Below are 20,346 nucleotides of genomic sequence, written 5' to 3'. Positions count from 1 at the left end.
ATAGCATTATAAAGGTTTTCTACAAAAACACTCACACTTAGATTTAGTTTGTTCACATATGAACCTGGCTGAATTAAGCAAAGTGTGTTCAATGTAGAGGAAACATAGCAGATTAGAAAAAAATCCTGGACAGAAAGTCAAATATATTAATCTGCAAATGAAGATACAGATTTTTACATCATTCCCAAATGTTAATCAATGCACCATGACAAAGTCTTCACTAATTCTTAAGTGAATAATGAAAATGTTGTAGGTATTTCATAACATTAAATGTGTTCAAAATAATGCATTATTCTTTATTTGGGGATTTTATGCTTATTATTTTGGTATCAATAGTTTCTTTTTTAATGAAATAATAGTGATAACAGAGGGTATTTTGTGGGTTTTGACCTAAGGAATATTTTGAATTTAATTTTTAAATCACTGGTTGATGAAAAGCATAATTATTAATAACTACAATACACTCATTTATTTATTAATTCATTCAACAATTATACTAATCACCTACTATGTTCTAGAGACATAGCAGTGAACAAGAAAGGCAACTGCATGTTTCTCATATTATACCTATACCTAACATACCATCATAGGAGACATATAACAGTGAGATTAATACAATGCCGGGTTTGTGGTAAGTGTTAAGTGCTACAGGGGAAATATTTAGTCTCTTATATAGCTTTTAAAGATGGCTATATGAGGTAGGAGGCTCCTGATTTTGGAATTTTAGTCATATTCAGAATAATTACTCCATGGAGACTGAGGCATACAAACTATGAAGTCAGTGACTTCCTAATGACTACCTAAATAGGAACATTCCTGCCTCATCATATAATGGTAATACATCATATCTATTATTATGAGTGTCATAAAAGGATTTTTCAAAAAAGCTTGATGAAATTACACTAAGGATTGTGATACAGAATATCTGGTTCTTAGGAATAAATGAACTATGTGCTTTAACAACCATGTGCTTTGATAGCACTTTGGTAACTATTATAATTAATGAAAGTTTAAGGTTTTATTTGACAAAATTACTAAATTCCAAGAAATGCTATAGAAAATGCTTAAAAATGCATATATTTGCACTATAAGTAAGTATGAATAATGGACAAAAAATTATGATAAAAGTCATGATCTAATAGCTAACCTCATATTTCACTATTACCAATCATTTTATAAAGCAAAAACTAGGGCAACAAAATTTGGCCAAAAAATCTGTCAAGGTGTACAACAGAAGTAAGAGTAAAATGAAAAGACTTGCTATTCTTAAAGAAAAGATAGAGTAAGGAAGAGATAAAATAATTATATAAGAGAAAATAAAAATGTTATTGACATTCAAAACCAAAAATTGAATACTTTTATTTATCATTATTCAATGACTTTCATATTAGTGATTCACAAATTCACTGACGAGTGTGGTTACTATACATTGATGGATGTGCGGCCTGCTGACTCTAGACATTTACTGCTATTAAAAATTCCTTTTAAAGGGGGAGATCCAAGATGGCAGAGTAGATAAACACTGTGCCTGCTTCCTTCCATGAACACATCAAAATGACAACTAAATTAAAGAACAATCAGCCTGGAGAACCATCTGACGTCTGGCTGAACAGAGGTTTTATAATTAAGGATATAAAGAAGAAGCCATGTCAAGACTGGTAGGAGGGATGGAGAAGCAAAACAGGCTGTCCCAAACCTCCCTGTGGTGGTTGAGAACTGGAAGGGAGATCTCAGCCACAAAAGTTTCCCCTGGAGGAGCAAAAGACCCCAGCCCCTCACTCGCTTCCCCAGCCTAGAGTATTGCATGTCAACTGTAACTGAAAAATACTTTTTTTAAAAATCTTCAAAATTTTTAAAAAGTGAAGGGTAAAATAAAAAACAAAACAAAAAAGAATTCTAAAGCCATACAAGTACTGCAAGTAAACATTCAAAAAAACCTTTGCAACTATCACTTAAAATCCAAATGCAATATTCATTTAAAAAATTCCTTTTAAATCGATAACAAAATAAACCCCATTGTTACATTCTTCATAATATTTTAATAATTTTTGAGTTAGATGACTTTAAGGGCACAAACTATTAAAAATAATTTCATCAGTAAAGGAAGTTAATAAATTCAATGTGCAAAATGGGCACTTAAAAATAACTGCTGTAGGAGAATAGTCATTGGCATAGATAAAATAGCCACCTCAGATTTCAGTGTCTATTGCACAGGATTGTTTTTATTAACTACAGCCCTAATGATGTTTAAGATCCAGTGAACTAAGAAAACTGGGTTTTTTTCTTGTGACATGTAGAACACCCAGCAATCCCCCCTTATTTCTGGTTTTGCTTTCTGCAGTTTCAGTTACCCGTAGTCAATAATAGTCCAAAAATATTAAATGAAAATGCCATAAATAAACTATGGTAAATTGTAAATTATGCAGTGCTCTGAGTAGCATAATTAAATCTCTAACTGTCTTTTTTGTCCCACCCAGGAGGAGAATCATCCTTTGGTCCAGCATATCCATGATGTATATGTTCCCTGCCTGTTAATCACCTAGTAGCCATTATGGGATATCAAGTCAACTATCCTCGCATTGCAGTGCTTGAGTTCAAGTAACCCTTATGTTACTTAGTAATGCCACATAACTTTAATTACAGCATATTGTTATAATTGTTCTATTTTATTATTAGTTATTGTTCTTAATCTCTTACTGTGTCTAATTTGTAAATTAAACTTTATCATAGGTATGTATGTATAGGAAAAAAAAATATATATATAAATATAAAATATATGTATAGGAAAATATATATATAGAAAAAAAAAAATATATATATATATATATATATATATATATATATATATATCCATAGTGTATATAGGATTCAGTACTATCTGAGGTTTCAAGCATCCACTGGGAGTTTTGGAAGGTATCCCGGGAATTTAAGGGGGTCTACTGTAAGCTTCATATTATGTGCTTTCATACACAAACTACTGAATACAGTAGAAATATATAGAACTATGTTGTAAGAAAAAATCTACTAAATGTAATAATGAACTGAGATAATACAAGAGAAATCCATGTAAAGAGAATCATGTGCCTCCTGGATTGTTTTTCCTGATTGCCAATTTATCATACAAAATATATAAAATAATTACTTGGGTTTTTTTTATATGACTATACAGGAAACACACATCTATGACAAATTTCCACATGTTACATATGAACCTTTTTTCATGTGCTGTGGCAATCATACAGTATGTAATATATGTGGTAAACTGTTATCCTCTCTAGTCATCAAATGATGCCATCTACGACATCCAGGAATATTAAGATATCAATCATTTAAACAGTGCTTAATATTTCTCTCCCAGTTCTCCTATGAGTTAAGTCAGTATTCTCATCTCTGGGAAGATTTAGTAATTGACCTACTTGACCTAATTCACAAAAGGAGGCCATTGCAAAAATGAGCTAAATTAAAAAAGTTCCTTGTCACTGTGGTTGTAACTACATGGTAAGAAATTACCACTACAATAGATTCACAACTGATTCCATTTACAGTTAAAAAAAAGTAAAACGGATTTAAGTGTCACCAGCTGACACAGTATGTGAGTTTGTTAGCAGTTATTTTAGGAATTATTTAAAGAATGTATTTCAATAAATGTTAACTGAATATCACATACAGCTAAGTCACACATTTAGTAACAATTTTACATTTTGAAAAGAGGCATTATGTAAAACATGGCTTGATATTTATATTTATCAATGGCAATGAAAAATACAACATAAACTTTAATATCAAAAGATACTTTTGAACTTCTAAGGTTTTATAAACACTGCAATAGAAGCCTAACATGTCACTGAATATAAGAATTGCATCCTATCTTTCCCAGAGTCCATTGCAAATATACTATTAGCTATTTCATTATTTTAATAGAATATTTAAATGTTAGTTATATAAATTTGGGTCTAAAATTTCATTATTAGAAACCTTTACAAGACTTGAACTGCTTTATGTATTAATTTTATAATGATATTATGTTCAGTTCTAGTACACGTTTTAAAAGAAGTCAATGAAAGTTGTTTTTGTATCCTGAGTACCTAGCATAATTCTAGCACATGGTTTGTTGGATAAATATTTGTTCAATGAACTGATAAGTAAATCCACAATTATTATATCAAAAATTAATTTCAAGATTATATGTAAACTTTTAATTTCAAACCAAAGTTTGATTTAGAAAATCCACTTGTGCATATGTGTGAAGCAGTAGATTTAGGGAAAATATACAACATTTTTTTTTTTAAATATATAACTTTCTCTGGTATTTTATATGGCTTCTTTCTCTGTCCTACAAAGGAAGAAGAGCATAAATATAAACTGAGATTATACAGATGTCTAATTAGGGCATAAATTCAATAAATTATCTAGTTTATTATTTATAGGGATGAAATCTAGTTTCTCATTTATATGGATGAAAAAGGAATTTCTTTCATTGACCCTTGAGAAACGTAGATCTGAAATCATCTTCAGTGATAGCTTGTATGTCTAGGTCACTTCATCTCTGTAATAGGAATGTGTAACAGCCTGCTGTGGCCCATTCAACATATTAAAAACTATGTATACGCTCTAATTTCCAGGGGCAGACTACTTAGCTATTATATAGTGCCTGAAACAAAATTTCCTAGCATATGCAGGAAAGTGAATCTTAGGCATTATTCCACATATCATTCTGATAAAACGGGGAAAAAGTGTTCCTTTACTCACATCTCTATGTATCACTGCAGTCAGATAAGTATTAAAAGGAGAACAAGTTCTTTGTTTGAATAAAATGTTTCCTAATCTGTGTTCTGCTGAGCGTTCTTCATGAAAATCTTCCTTAGTGGGTAAGATATTTCCTGATCAAATAATTTGGGAGAACCTGCATGCTTATTAATTTAAAAGACTTAGTATAATATAGCAGACAGAGAAATTTGCTTAATGCCATTTTATTCAATATTTTCTAAACTTGCTTGAGTATAGAACCCCTTTGGTTTAAACCACTTTTTTTTTTTTTTTACTGTTTCAGACAATCTTTAGAAAATGCCACTTTTGCAAATATTCGGCATTAACTCAGGAGTTTTAGCCCTCTTTATGTTACCTGCATCATAACAGTCTGTCTTGTTTAGTAAATACATATTCATTGTATAGAATGTGTTGTCTGAGCAGAAGAGAGAATTCTCCCATGTTCTTGTTGCCTTTGCTGTGTCTGACCATATTATACCTTGTTATTCATTTAGAAAAATAGAAATTGGCACCTATCTTAGTCAACATGGACTACTTTAACAAATGTCAAGGACTGAATGACTTAAACAACAAATACTTATTTCTCACAGTTCTGGAAGCTGTGAAGTCCAAGATCAAGGGTCCAGCAGATCTAGTGTCTGCTGAGGGTCTGCTTCCTGGTTGTAGATGGACAAATTATTTCTGTAGCCTCATTTTGGGGGTTGGGGGGGAGAGGGAAAGAGGGAGGAAGAAGGAGAGAAGGAGAGAGACAGAGAAGAAGAGAAGCAAATTCTTCTCTACCTCTTATAAGCCCATCCTGAGGGCTCCAGTCTCTTGACCTAATTACCTACCCAAGACCCTACCTCCTAATACCATGGCATTGGGGGTTAGAATTTCAACATATGAATGGCGGGGGTGGGGGGTGGGGCACAAAAATAGTCCATAGCAGGGCCTAAATTCTCAAACTTTACCAATTCACACCTCAATTCTCAGACTTGACCACCCCATCTGGAACCATAGAAGTAATTTCATTATATTTATACAAATTCCAACTATGAACTAATCCTAGTGTTAATACCTTTGTATATATTGGAATTCTTTATTCGGAAGATTTCAAATCAAAGTTGGAACCATAAAAGCATAAAATATAGGTGTTGTTAACAGAATCTTAATAATTACCAACAATTCTTTCTTAATAGATAACTAAGGTAATTAAAGTTTGGAACAACTCAAAAATGTAACTCAGTATGAACTCATGTTGTTATTATTGTTTGTTGTTATTTTTTACTGCTGCTTTACTTGTGGTGGTGGTTTTCATGGTTTTATACTATCTGAATTCACTTAAAAAACTATTTAAAGTATATTAGAAAATATTGACCATATTTGTCTAGTATTATGAAGAACCCTAACTATTAAATCTTATGGCTCATTTATTGCTTTTTCACAACTGTGTCCTAAGTTTTCCATTTGAAGATGCAGAGAGGGTGCAAAAGAGAATCTTCATTTCGATGGTTTACTGATTGTGTATACTCCTATGATGTTGTATTTTCATTCTCATTTCTATTTTCAAAGGAAAAGATACAATATATATAGATGTCAGGAATGAACTTCAGTGCACTAAGGAATAACACTATCACAGAAAAACATGTGATGATTGGCTAGCTAGAAAGCACTATCAACATCTGATATGATAGCTGCCTTTCACCTTCCAGATTAATGGCATCCTAATGCTGCTTTTCAAAACCATATTAATTTTCCTGACATTAGTATTGAAGTTAGACATTATTTTTTATATATTTTAAGAATGTAAAAATGTAAAAATATTCCAAAATTGTAAGATGATACAAATACAATATACTATCTCTACTGTTAATTACTTTTAATAATCCCACTATTCAATCTGGCATCCAAATAAAGCAAACAGTAAACCAGGGAAGCTTGTTTAATGAAATGACTTTATCTCTCAGGTTTATACTTGCCGTTATGCCTTTAATTGTGCAGACTGGAAGGATTTGTGAAACACACTGAATAATCTTGCACTATTTGAATAATTTGTAATCATAACAGAGCCTGTGATTCATTGGCATTTTACAAATTTGCATGTTATTATCAACTAAAAGTCCATGCATGCCCAGCTATACAAAACTGTTTAAAATGAAACTTCTCCAATAGCCATGGCAGCTGTCTTGTCCTGATGTGTCTAACGTAGAGGGGAATACGTGAAGGATGAAGTTAAACATTCATGAAGCATACGCACACCATTTCCATTGTCTGTGTTCTAGATCAGATGTTAAGAAATAAAGCTGACGTGGAATATATTTTCATATTCTAAGGCATGAAATATCCATAATAACATTTTGGAAGTGTTATAATCAAGTAAGGAAATTCCACAGAAGAAAAGCAGTATTAATCCATAGTAAAGACTGTCTCCCTCTTTTGTTTCTATTATTTTTGTATCTACGACACACTTCTAAGCAAGAGAATGACTTTAGATGCAGCACAGGGACTTTCAGAACCAGGTCAGCAATCACAGGGGTGATTTTCATGTGCTCTAAGGAAACAATGAGCTAATAGGATGCTATTAGTTTTATGCCTGCTCATAATGAGATGTAGACAGGAACATGCAGTCAAAGTAGCATGGAGGCACAGAGCTATTTGTACTACAGAATAGAATGATGATAACCAAAAGCCATAAAATCGTGACTACAATGAAGTCTAAAATGTAACAGTGGGACAAGTAATACTAAGATTTTAAGTAAATCATATAGACCAATTAAATATGCTTATCAAATAAATCATAAAAACCCAAATAGCCCACTCAAACCAAAGTATTGAAAGTTGGATGAAATTCACAGTTAGTAAAGAAACCAAGCCTTATAGACATGATGAAAATTACACACTGCAACAACTTATTCCACTGCAAATTTTCAGACTATTTCATGTTGGTATTAGGTTGGCGCAAAAGTAACTGCAGTTTAAAAGGTTAAAAATAATTGAAAAAACTGCAATTGCTTTTGCACCAACCTAATAATTATTTTTGTAACTAAGCCAATATATATGATAAAACAACTTTATACTTAAGGAAATGCTTTCTCATAAGAATTCCAAAGAGACACTAATTGGCATGAAGCCCAGTAAGTTTTCTAAGTTGTTCTCCTTATATCAGAGATGGCCACCAACAGCTACAGCTACAGTTGTGCTGTGCGATCTTATCCTCCTCCCCGACTCGGCTAGAGAATTTTGCATCAGTGATGGACAGCTGAACCAAGCAGAACCCATCAAATTATTTCTATGTGGAATTTGAAACATCCCCAGTCAGTTTGAGCTAGTCATTTTAGCAACAGGGGATCAAGTATGTAATTGTGGGAAAGCAGTGGGCAAAGTGAAGCAAAGAAATCTGGTTTGCAGAGAGAATGAAGATATGCCTTGTCAGAAGTATGAACCAGAGAGAGAGGGTGAACACTGCCTAGTGCATGGGAGCTTGCCTAATACTTTGGTTTCTTTATTTCAAAAATTCAATTGGCCTTGGGTTCTTTGAGTTAACCATTAAGTCCCTTTCTTTCTCTTAAGCTGGCTGAAGTCAGTTTATGTTACTTGAAAACAATTGAAATTTAACCAACAGAATAATAAATAACTAAATCAGCTTCAGTTATCTGGACAAGTCACAAAGTTAAAACACCTCTTGGAAACTACATCTGTAAGAGAAATATTTTATTTTATTTTATTTTATTTATTTTATTTTTATTTTTAAGGATGGGGCAGCTCACAGTGGCAAGGCAGGGATCAAACCAGGAACCTTGGTGTTATTAGCACCATGCTCTAACCAACTGAGCAAACCGGCCACCACTATTTTAATCATTTTTGAAGGAAGTATTTCCCCTATAACCCGATTATTGAAGAGAAAAAGCAGAACAACACTTAAGTTGTTTTGAAGATAAAGAATATTTAGATGACCATCATTGTACTCCCGTCCAGGTTAAAGAAAAGAGATGCATACAAAATGGTTTTCAGAGTGTTAAATTTTCATAGATTTGCTTAAGTCTATTGTCTTAATCTGTTTAGGCTGCTATAACAAAATCCCACACACTAGGTAGTTCATAAACAACAGAAATTTGTCTCTCACAGTTATGGAGGCTGGAAGAGCAAGATCAGCGTGTAGGCATGGCTGGGTGAGGGCTCTCTTCCCAGCCTTAGACTTCTCATTATATCTTCACATAGTGGAAAGGGGATAGCTAGCTCTCTGGTAACTGTTTTATAAAGGCACTTTTATAATCTTTTATAATCCCATTCATGAGGGCTCCACTTTCATGACCTAATTACGTCCCAAAGGCCCTACCTCCTAATACCATCACATTGGGCATTAGGATTTCAACAAAGAAATTTTGGTGCAGACACAAATATTCAGATTATAGCACCCACCAATCTACAGAATTATAAATCATTCTGCTTTTGATAATCTTATCCTTCCTTCACTGTGAGTTTTTGTTTCTTGCTACAATCATTGGGCATTCCTGTTTTAATCTGGGAAACTGAATTTTTCATCAGTGAGAAACAATTAAGTGTTTTAGGAAAACGTATACGTGTAGTACCAAATAAAATGCCAGGTGACTTTTGGTACAACCTCTCAAGTCTTTATTAATAATCTAGATGCTTTTTTAACAAGTGAATATATTTTTCCATCTTTTAGTTTGAATTCCAGTTTAGTGCAAACATACTGAAGAGAATAAAATAATGGTCAAGACATAATGACCTTAGAAATCTATCATGGTCACTATATGCCTTTTGGGGAAAATAAAAATGAGAACAAAAACCAAGAACAGAAACCAAGATGAAAAATAATAGCAACATCACACACTGACTCCTTAATATAGGCCAGGCATTGCATTAAACATCGCATCATTCTCTCATTCTAATCTTTATAAGAACTTTGTGTAGTGGTAGTATTATACATAATTTATAGATGAGGAAACAGAGACAGAGATTAACTAATTTGCTACACATTAGGTAGTCAGGAGTGAAGCCAGATTTTAAATCTAGATTAGCTGACTTCAAAGTCCCCATGTTAAACAAACTGCCTCGAAAAATGAAAATATTTATATAAATTAGTGATATGGATTGAGCTCAATAGAGAGAGGCCCCAAGAGTTGTGCATGTTTGCGCAGTTTGTATATTTTACAACTCTAGGGGGCATCATTCAAAATTTATCTATTTGGATAGCTAAAAACAGGAACTGAGTCCTGTTTATCAATGTAATCTCAGTGCTTGGCACGTAACAGTCTTTTTGTAAAGCAAGTTGCATAATTAAAGTATTCTTGGCTCAAGCTTGCATGACACCAAATAAATAAGAACTCCTAAATCCGAAATTTGATGTCTCTTTTCACTATTCTATTTTTAGCCAAAAATGGGCAGCCTTTGGGTCCGATAACTACCAGTTCCTGAAGACTTAGATGCCTAATAATGTATCCATCAGTAACAGATATAATTAATGTGAATTTATATTTGAAGCATAGGACAGCATGCTAGTAGTAAAGATAAAAGGTTTTTACACTAGAGATGCTCTCAGTATTCACACAAACAATAGACAACACTATAAATACCTAATATTTAGTGTGTTCAATACACAGTAAGTGCTATATTAATTCAGCCTAGGATGTAGTCACCTTTCTGGGTGATAATGAAAGGTTTCATGTTGCACGATGTCATCTGGGCCTTGAAAAAATGATTAGCATTAAGATGGGTTATATGGAGGGTGGGAGGTAGAGTATTTCAAGTATTTGTGCTAAACATCAGAGGTAGAAATTTATATGAATCCCTTTGGGGAGTGAAGAAAAGAGAAATCGGATAGTTTGGGGTAAAGTGTGACAGGGTAAAAGATCACAAAGGTGAAAACTACTAAGCTCCACAAGACAGAGACACCAGGCTGAGCAGTTTGAACTATCCTTTTCTGCATTAGTGCAAGGACTGAACAGCATAAAAGCGAGAGAGAGAGAGAGAGAGAGAGAGAGAGAGAATGAATAGCAAATGCCTCAAAAAACTTCAAACAGAAAAGTCTTGAGCATCCTCGCTCCCCCTGCTGCCTTTAATGGAAATAATCAACAGGAATGCTGGGTGATTACAGTATATTTTTTCTCTGTGGGAGAGGGAGATTATGTACTCAGAACCATAAAGCATTTTGCTTGCAAAATTAATTCAAATTGACTTGCATGGGAGCACTGTCACATGAATTGAAAACAGCTGAAGAATGGTTAGGGATAAACAAAGATCATGATAAACAGTAATCAAACCACTCGGAAAAATATTTGGTGTTTGGGCCCTGGGGACTTCTGCAAGGCCCAGTTTTATTTAACATCTTCATTAATTAACGGGAAGAGGACAGTAAAAAGAAATCTTTATATTCACATATGGAAACTGGTACATGTATCAATAAGAACAGAGAGTTGTTGTTTTTTGTTTGTTTGTTTTGTTTTGTTTTTTCAGAAGAAAAAGGATTTTAGGCCCAGATTTTACTGGACTGCATCATTTGGAAGAGAAACATCTAGACAGAGACCTAGAAATCTCCACATACATAATGGGGTAAAGAAATAAATAGAACCCAATATGAAACAGGAGGGAATTATATTGGGAAATGGTAGTTTGATGCGAGTGAATGCACAGATGTCTCACATCACAGGAGAGGTGACGGTAACTCGTACATGACTCTAAAAATGACCTGAAACTCTTTGTTCACATTTATGATTTCTGCTTGTTACATAGACCAATGAAAAAGCAATAAAAAAGAGGAATGGACCAAAAGAATTAAGTGTTTGGGTAGAAAGCTAGACAAGGTGATGAGTATGAATAACATAGCTGTATACACTGCAACCGTGCGGGGGGGGGTGGGGGGGGGGGAAGATGAGAGTTGGGATGTAGGGAAAGCACTTTCCAGCACGATCTGCTAACAGAGAGGAAAGAGCTAGTCCTGAAGCCATACTATCCTGAGGAAGTAGAACTGAAACTGCCATCTGAAAGATGAAGTCTTTAGCTAGTAGATTGCAGTTAGGTTAAGGAGAAGGGATTAACAAGAGGTTGTCTCGGATAAAGGTCATTTTCCAGTTTATATTTGTAAGTTTCCCTATAATGTTGAAAAACTGTTTTAAGAGCCTTTAAAAAAGAAAATATTTTAATTATTTATAGTGATTTTAAATATATAAATAGAGTGACACTTAAATAATAATTGCATCTCAATTCTATTTTGCAGGAATGCACTGACTATTGCTAGTTTATTCAATATTATTGCATATATCAAAGACTGAATACAACATTTGTCTCATATGCCAAAGCAGAGCTGGACATTTTAGAGAAGTTTCTTCATAATTGCTAAGTTTCCATGTAGGAAATCTAAATGCAAAATTGTGCTTCTTGTAAACGTCACTGTATGCTTAATGACTATCTTGAATTCCTTAAATTATTTATCTTAATTTCCTCATGGGTTGGGTGTGCTTTTGTTTTTCTAAAAAATAATGAATACAAAGCTACTTTGGAACAGAACTGGTCTTTATACTGGCATTTGCATTATATCGTATAACATCTATTCCCTTTAGAATTATTTTCTATCACTGTCCAACTAAAGAGCTTTTCTACATCCACTAATGTGTTCTTTTTTACCCACTTCAGCATTACTTTAATCTTTATTAGCCTCTCCATGCTCCGTGTAGGCCTCACCGCTTGTCATTATCTTTTCTCTCCTTCAATAGAAAGCAACGACAAAATGAGTTTCTGGCAAAAGTCACCATGATCATAAGCAAAATATAAAATTATCAGTATTCAAATATTTCTCCTCACTCTTTGCCTTTAATTATGGGAAAAAAGAATCATATATAAAACCTCCACATACGCTTTTGCCAAAATATGACTTTCAGAATAGAAAATCCAGTTTAAGTCTGTCTTGATTCAAAAGAGTCCACATAACCAAGTATTTACAGTCCATTTTGAGTAATATAAAGCTGAGTTATTCTCAATTTCAAAAGTAAATACACAGGTTTTCTGCCTCAAAGAAATAAGAAAATAGGACAAAGTGACAATACAACAAGAAACACCATCAATTCCTTTTTCAAGAGTCTTCTGTGTAGTACCACTACTTGTTTATTCTCTCCCCAGGCAGAGAGCAGGTTACTCCGCCTCTGTTTTAGTAAAAATATGATCAAGTCAATATTCTGAAATCTATCCCAGATGAATAAATTATTGTTAATGATATTAATAGCCCCTAAAATCAGCATAAGAAATGACCTCAAAATAATGCGAAAATAAAAACAGAATTTGCAATACTACTCAGAGGTAATGCCCAGGGGACAGTGGTGGCCTGCCCACTGTGAGCTACAGGAATTACAGAGAACTCAGTGGGGAAAAGGCAGGTTCCACCAAAACAAAGGAGGAAGGTGTATCTTGTGATCCCTTGTAACAACAACATATGGAAAAAACAGAGCAAGAGCAGACTTTCTAAGACGTAAGAGTATATTCTGTTCTAAATAAACACCATAACCATAAATTTCATAATCCTAAGAATAAGCCTTGAAAACACCTTCTAAAAACACTCAGGAAATAAGGCTATTCACAACCATGCTTAGACTATATAATCAATATTAAATGTTCTAGAAGCTGACTGAAATAACTCAAATGTAATTAGAAGGGAGCAAAACACATTTTCACGGTGTGTACTGGTAAAACTATGCCTGGTAAAACTATGCATATGAGACTGACAGCTTACGGGAAAAAAAAAAGAGGAAAGCCTAAGTGAAAAAATACTTATTTTAGAAAGAGTCTATTATTGGGTCTGTTGCTATTCAGCCATATAATTCAATCAGGAAATTGGGACAGATGCATTGCTATGAGGTTTGCTCATCTATTTTAAATACTTCCATAATTTTAATTGAAATGGGGTTTATATTACAACATGCCTTTTACCTTTAAAGAAAAATACTGTACTTATGTTCTTAAAGGTTTTGCTTATCTTTTTGTAAAGTCCAGACGTAGAATTTGCTACTATAAATTTGTCATTTAATGCAAAAATGGAGACATGCAGAAATGGAGTTCTTATGATTATTTTAAAAAATAGTGTCATTTTAAAAACAGTGTTATTTTTAAAACTCCCAAGATTGTGTATAAAAAAATAGAGAAATATTATATCATAAAATATATGCATTATCAACCCACAAAAGGACATGGAGGATCTTAAATGTGTGTTGCTAAGTGAAGGAAGCCAATTGGAAAAAGCTAATACTGTGATTCCAACTTCATGACATTCTGGAAAAGGCAAAATTATGGAGTCAGAAAACGATGAGCATTTGCCAGGTGTTAAGGAGGAAAGAGGAAGGAATGGATGAATAGCTGGAGCACAGTGGGTCCTTAGAGCAGTGAAACTGTTCTGTATGATGCTGTAGTAGTAAACACATGTCATTATATACTTGTCAAAACACACAGAATGTGCAACAGAAAAAGTGAACTAATATAAACTAAGGCAATTAGTTAATAATGCATCAATAGTGCTTCATCAATTGTAACAAATGTACCATACTAATACAGTATACTGATAATACTGGAAACAGGGTGAGGATAATATTGAGGTGATGTAGAATAACTCTCCATAATTTCTGCTCATTTTTCTATAAACTTAAAACATCTCTAAATACTAAAGTCTATTAATTTAAAAAATAAGTCAAATAGTTATAAAATTTACGAGTACTTTAAAATAAAGAAAACAGACAACAGAGTCCATCACAATATCAAAGAATTCTCACGGCCTCTATATTATTCCTTAGTCCCATTCTTAAGAATCACTGTTACTGTTAGAATTATGTATTAATAGGTTTAGGCTGAAAAAGTTTCAGAACTTCAATATAAGTATTAACAAAAGGTGCTTTGGACAGAAAAAAAAAAAAAAAAAAAAAAATATATATATATATATATATATATATTTACTCAAATAAATAGTAAAACTTAGAATTAAGGGTAAATATGAATATTTTACATAAATTAAGTAGGAAATCAGTCTGTGTTTTGCTTGTTTGTTTTGTTTACAATTAAAGACCAGTTCTGAGGAGGGTGGGAAAAGGTTATAACACTTCCTTTCAATTTTATGCAAAGTGAGATTACAGCATGGCATCCCACATTTGGGTGTTGAGACATGAGAACTGTAAAGCTTACTTACTTCATTTAATAGCCAAATGCCAAAGAGACAGCTGAGTGGTTGCTGCTTTTAACTACCAAAATGTTGCTTTCTTGCTATATGTGAAAAGCAATATAGAAGCAGCTTTTTAATCAACCACTATTTTTTTTTCTATTTCTTTAGTGGTTTAGAGATCACATGATACATTCAAATGCATTATTTTATCCTAAAAGCAACATTACAGGATAGGTAATACAATAGCCGCCCTCCCCTACTTAACAGAGAGGAAAGCTGAGATTCACAAAGGTCCCAAAAATTACAGCTGTAATTGGGAGTCAATTCATCCTTTTAATTATCTACCTACTGATCTATTGATCTAGTCATATAATATATATTATATACACACAATATAACAAATGCAACTTAATATATTTGAGTATTTGATATACATTTTTCTCAAATATTAATATTGATTCTGATCTAGCATTGAATAGAATGTGACCCACTGTGGCTCATTTAGAACTTTTTCTAAGGTGAAAGTCTCTTCAGTACCAATTCCTTTTTTACATAAACCAGAAGTCTGTGCACAATCCAGAACCTAGTCATGTCTCTGGAGAAATAACTGTTCAGAGGAGTTTGCCTCTGGTTTAAAATAATCAATATCTTTTGAAAACAGGAGTTCAAAATGGACTCAGTCTCTTACCAACTGCATAACCTTGGGAAAGTCACATACCCTTACAGAGACTCTTTTTCCCCCTTCTACAAAAGAATACTAAGTACCTCTTTTTAGATTGTCATTGTTACTACTAATTAAAATTATACATATATATATATATATATATATATATATATATATATACACATACATATATGTATATATATGTATATATGTATATATATGTGTGTATATATATCTATATACACATATACATATATATACATAGATATATATCAAAGAGCATTTTTTTGTTGCAAGACAATAGAAACAGTGATATGACACCACATGTGCCAAATGCAATATAGTACAAGTGCTCTTCCCAGTTGTGTCACAAATTACCTGAATGACCTTGAATAAATACTGTCACCTCTCTACCATTTTTGTATATGTATAGCAAAAACAGATAAGACTAGAAAACATTTCATCTGCCACATTGCTCTAACACTGTGGTTACTCATTCTTCAAAATAATGCTGCTTCGAACTCCAGGATGTCAGATACTTTTGTGTTTTCTTCACTGCTTTACCCCAGTGCCTAGAAGATTGACTTGCACATACTAAGTGCCCAATACATATCTGCTGAATGAATGAATGCAGCAAATTTGCATAAAAGCAAACTTTGCTGTAACATAGTACTTCTAGACATGTCCAAAATAAAAAAGAGAATTCAAATTACTACCATGAGGCAAACACACTCACACACACACACATACACACACACACACACACACACACAATCTCATACACTGTGGCTAAAAAGAACATGATGAAGTCCAAATCCAGATGATGCGTCCTAACTCAGGTACTCAAAAAAGAAAAAAGTACTCAAAAAAAAAAAAAAAAAAACTAGAGAAAAACCATCTCAGCATGTAACAATGTAACAATCATCAGTGGTTTTTAAAAACAAAGTCCCACCTGGAGTCCTGATCAAGATGGTGCAGTAGATAAACGCTGTGCTCACCTTCTATCACAACTACATCAAAATTCCAACTAAACTACAAAACAACCACCATTAAGAATCACCTAAAATCTTGCTCAACCGTAGCCCTACAACTAAGGACACACAGAAGACGCCACCTTGAGAGTAGAAGGAGAGACAGAGACAATGAACGGGCTGGTCCCACACCCGCGTGAGACCATTAAAAACTGGGAGGGATATCTCGGCTATGGAGGTCCCTCCCGGAGAAGCCAAGGGACCCAGTCCCACACTAAGCTCCCCAGCCAGGGTTCCAGTGTTGGGGAGAGAAGTCCCCATAACTTCTCACTGAGGAAACCAGCAAAGATTGTAAATGAGTGAGATGGAGGGCAGCTGGTGTCCCAGGCACTGCTCTTAAAGGGTCTGCACATGGACTTACCGAGGGAATCACTAGCTCTGAGCTCCAGCTCTGGGAAGCAGCGGGAGAGGCAGCAGGGACATTGGTCGTGAAATGAGTTGTCTGGCTTCAAAACAGGGGCTGGAGGGGTAGCCTTCTCCCTGATGAAGGAGCTAACAGAGGCCATTGTTTCTTTGTTGAGCCCTCCTCCTTTCTGGCATGCAGACACAGGTGGCCACTATATCTGAGTTCCTTTGCCACGCCCTTGTGATTCTAAGACCCCACCCCACCCAACTTTCCGGCATACCCAAGCTGCTTCCAGTGTTTTTTTCATACAGCAGCCATAGGGATGTAAGATATACCATAAGTATATGGTCAATAACATTGTAATAACTATATATTGTGTCAGATGGTTATTAGATTTGTTGGTGATAGATGGGAGGGGTGGTTGAGGGCATGTGAAAACGATGAAGAGATTAAGAAATACAAATTGGCATTTGAGTGACATAACCCAAAATATTAACATCTGGATTCCACACACATTTGTCATACTTAGACAAGTGCACATTCACTACATTTCTCTTAATTTCTTTTTCTTTAATAGTAACATCAGGCATTGCTATACCAAATGAAACATTACTCAAAAAGTTATAAGAATTTTGAAAATAATATCATTAAAAATACTGAACAAAATACTAAGTAAAACTGAATACTAAAAACTAAAAATGACACCAACAATTATAGAGAAAAAGAAAGCATAAAGTTGTTAGGATTGTTGGAAGGAGCCTATTGGTGATATAAAGAGATGATATGTATTTTAAAGAAGTAAATTGTGCTTTATACAGAAATCAGGCACAGAATTGATTAATTTCCCAAAAACTTCTAGTTGTAAGAGCAAATACAACATCATACTTACCCTTACAGTTAAACTCTGTTAAAGCTTTTCTGAATAATTTCTGAATGGAAACTGGAGAAACACAAAACTAAATTCAAAGATAATGTGACATATTTTCTCAGGCTTTTAAAAAATTGATTACAGCTCAGCATCAGTCATCTTCTGAGAAAGGCAATTTAAAATATTTATGTAATAAATCATTTTTGGTGTGTGGAAAAAATGCAGCATACAAAACATATATACAGGTCCTCATAGATGTATGTTACCCATCTGCCTATTTAGGGTAATAATAGATGAAAGAAAATAATTTGGGGGTGAGAATAAAGGAGAGGAAAAAAAAGAAGGAAGAAAGAGCATAAAAGATAAAAGAATGACAGACTAAGAGAATATATACCATTATGCTGGCACTGGCTGTTTCTGAGTGGGACAATTATTTTTTTCCATTAGGCTTATCTTTATGTTCAACTACGTTAACAATCTACTAGAATTAATTTATTTATATTATATCTCTAAATACAACCATAGTTTTTTTGACAACCATAAAGAAATACCAAGTTAATGAAAAAAGAGACAGCTCATTGAGATTAGGATGTTAACATATAAATTATTATGAATTAGAACAATTACTACTACTTGTTTTATGACCATAGCACTAACTTTCTTAGTAAAGGACTGATTAACATACTGGTTTACTTATCAACTGGAAAAAAAATTGGTTATTTGTGTTGTTATAAGCAGATTTTTAATAATATTCAATTAATTAATCAAGCTGCAATTAACCTTCAAAGTCCTCTGAAATATTATTAGTGTGAGTAATTTTCTAAATGAATTGCATATATATATATATATATATATATATATATATATATATATATATACTATATTTATAAAGTTAAGTACTCAAATCGTTTAATTTTTTTATTAAAATAGAGAATTGAAAATATTTTTTGACTTTCTCTTAAGGTGGTTGTACAATGAATTTGGGTAGTTTTAACTTTGGAAATTAGAAAATGGTTAAACACTACAGTTATTAGATAATAAAAATTTTTCAAAGTCTAAATTGTTTTTAACATAATAGTCATGCAATACAGTTAATATTTCCTTGTAATAGAATGATTAATATGGATGTCTTTTTAATTGAACAGAAGGTAATGAAATACTTCTTTGTGTAATCTATTAAGATTGTTAGTATTATAAATATATTAATATGCATATTGTTAAAATGGCTTACATAGTTTTCACCCAAAAGACTTTATTTTTAATGGACACCAGTGAAATAATTTATAAGTAAAAATAATTGTTGATTACAAAAACCTTCCAACGAAGCATTTTTTCTGAAAGTTTTCAATAAAGAAAAATTCAACAATTGAAAGAAAACTTTTGAATGGTGACTGACCTGGTAATCTGAAAAACTTTAAGTCTCAATGGAATTTAAAGGTATTTCTTATATTTTTATTCCCTAGTGTAGTAAAGAAATACAAATAAATCGGTTCAAGTGTTTGAATCAACACTTGTCATTGATTGACATATTAACTTTCAATTTCATTTTTTTTCTTTTTTCTAGTGCTTTATGGTATAATGGTAGGTTGCTTATTTGGGATTTTTCTTGTTTCTTGAGTTAGGCCTGTAATGCTATACAAATTTACCTGTTATCAATGCTTTTGCTGCATCCCAATAATTTTGATAGGATGTATTTTCATTCTCATTTGTTTCTATGTATCTTTTGATCTCTTATGTCTTTTTCATTTCTTATTCAGTATAACCAGGATAAGGGCAAATCAGCAGCAAATCTCTTTTTTATTTTTTAACTTTTTTTTCGTTTTTTTAAATAAACCAATTTTAAACGTTCATTGGTTTATTCAATATGAAACTCTCTTGAATGCTGAAGACAACTTCACATTTCTTTATTGAGAAATACTTAGAGAGGAAAATAATATACGTTATTCAGTCATTCAAATCCCTTCCCTAATTTGCCTGCTTTTCCCAATCAAAACAAATTTAAGGTCTCTACCCTCACTCTGACACACACACACACACACCCCTCCTCTCTTAAAAACAATAATATATCTAGTGAATTTTCAGTCATATGTGACATTTAATATGATGTCTACTTGGGTAGCTTAAGTTGTAGGGAAAATTTCATAAAGGCTTACCCCATTTTTTGGAAAAGCAATCCATCCCAAGTCCCCCATGACAGTACGTGAATCCAATAAATTCACTGAAAGTGAAAGAACACAAAACTGAGTCAGATATATAACAATGCATCACTATTTTCACAGTGTTATTAAAAGTGCATATTAAAAGGCAGAGATCAACACATAATTGAAATTAGATTAAACATTCATTATGATGAAATTAGATTAAACATTCATTATGATGAATACATAAGTTATAGTTTAAAGAAAACATTTCTATGCAAGAGAACAAGTGATTTTGAATTAACAGAATAATTACAGCAAAAACATATAAACAAGTCATTAACCTAAGTGCTCTTCTTTTTTGGTCAAACAAGAATAAAGGAGAATAATTAAAACA

General features: G+C 33.0%; 1 protein-coding gene across 13 annotated transcripts in view; it reads right to left on the bottom strand.

Moving 5' to 3' along the window:
- The window catches only part of EPHA5 (EPH receptor A5), a 338,986-nt gene that overhangs the window by 288,898 nt on the left and 29,742 nt on the right, over positions 1-20,346 (bottom strand). For all 13 annotated transcript variants that reach the window (XM_074324488.1, XM_019748170.2, XM_019748164.2 and 10 more), the window contains exon 2: positions 19,965-20,029. In XM_074324488.1, the coding sequence (XP_074180589.1) occupies positions 19,965-20,029 (65 nt within the window). The remainder of the gene's footprint in view (positions 1-19,964; positions 20,030-20,346) is intronic.

This window comes from Rhinolophus sinicus, linkage group LG02 (genome assembly GCF_036562045.2).
Source record: "Rhinolophus sinicus isolate RSC01 linkage group LG02, ASM3656204v1, whole genome shotgun sequence".
In the NCBI taxonomy this organism is placed as follows: Eukaryota; Metazoa; Chordata; class Mammalia; order Chiroptera; family Rhinolophidae; genus Rhinolophus; species Rhinolophus sinicus.
Note: the sequence above shows the minus strand (reverse complement) of the source record. Positions and strands in the feature narration are given on the sequence as shown.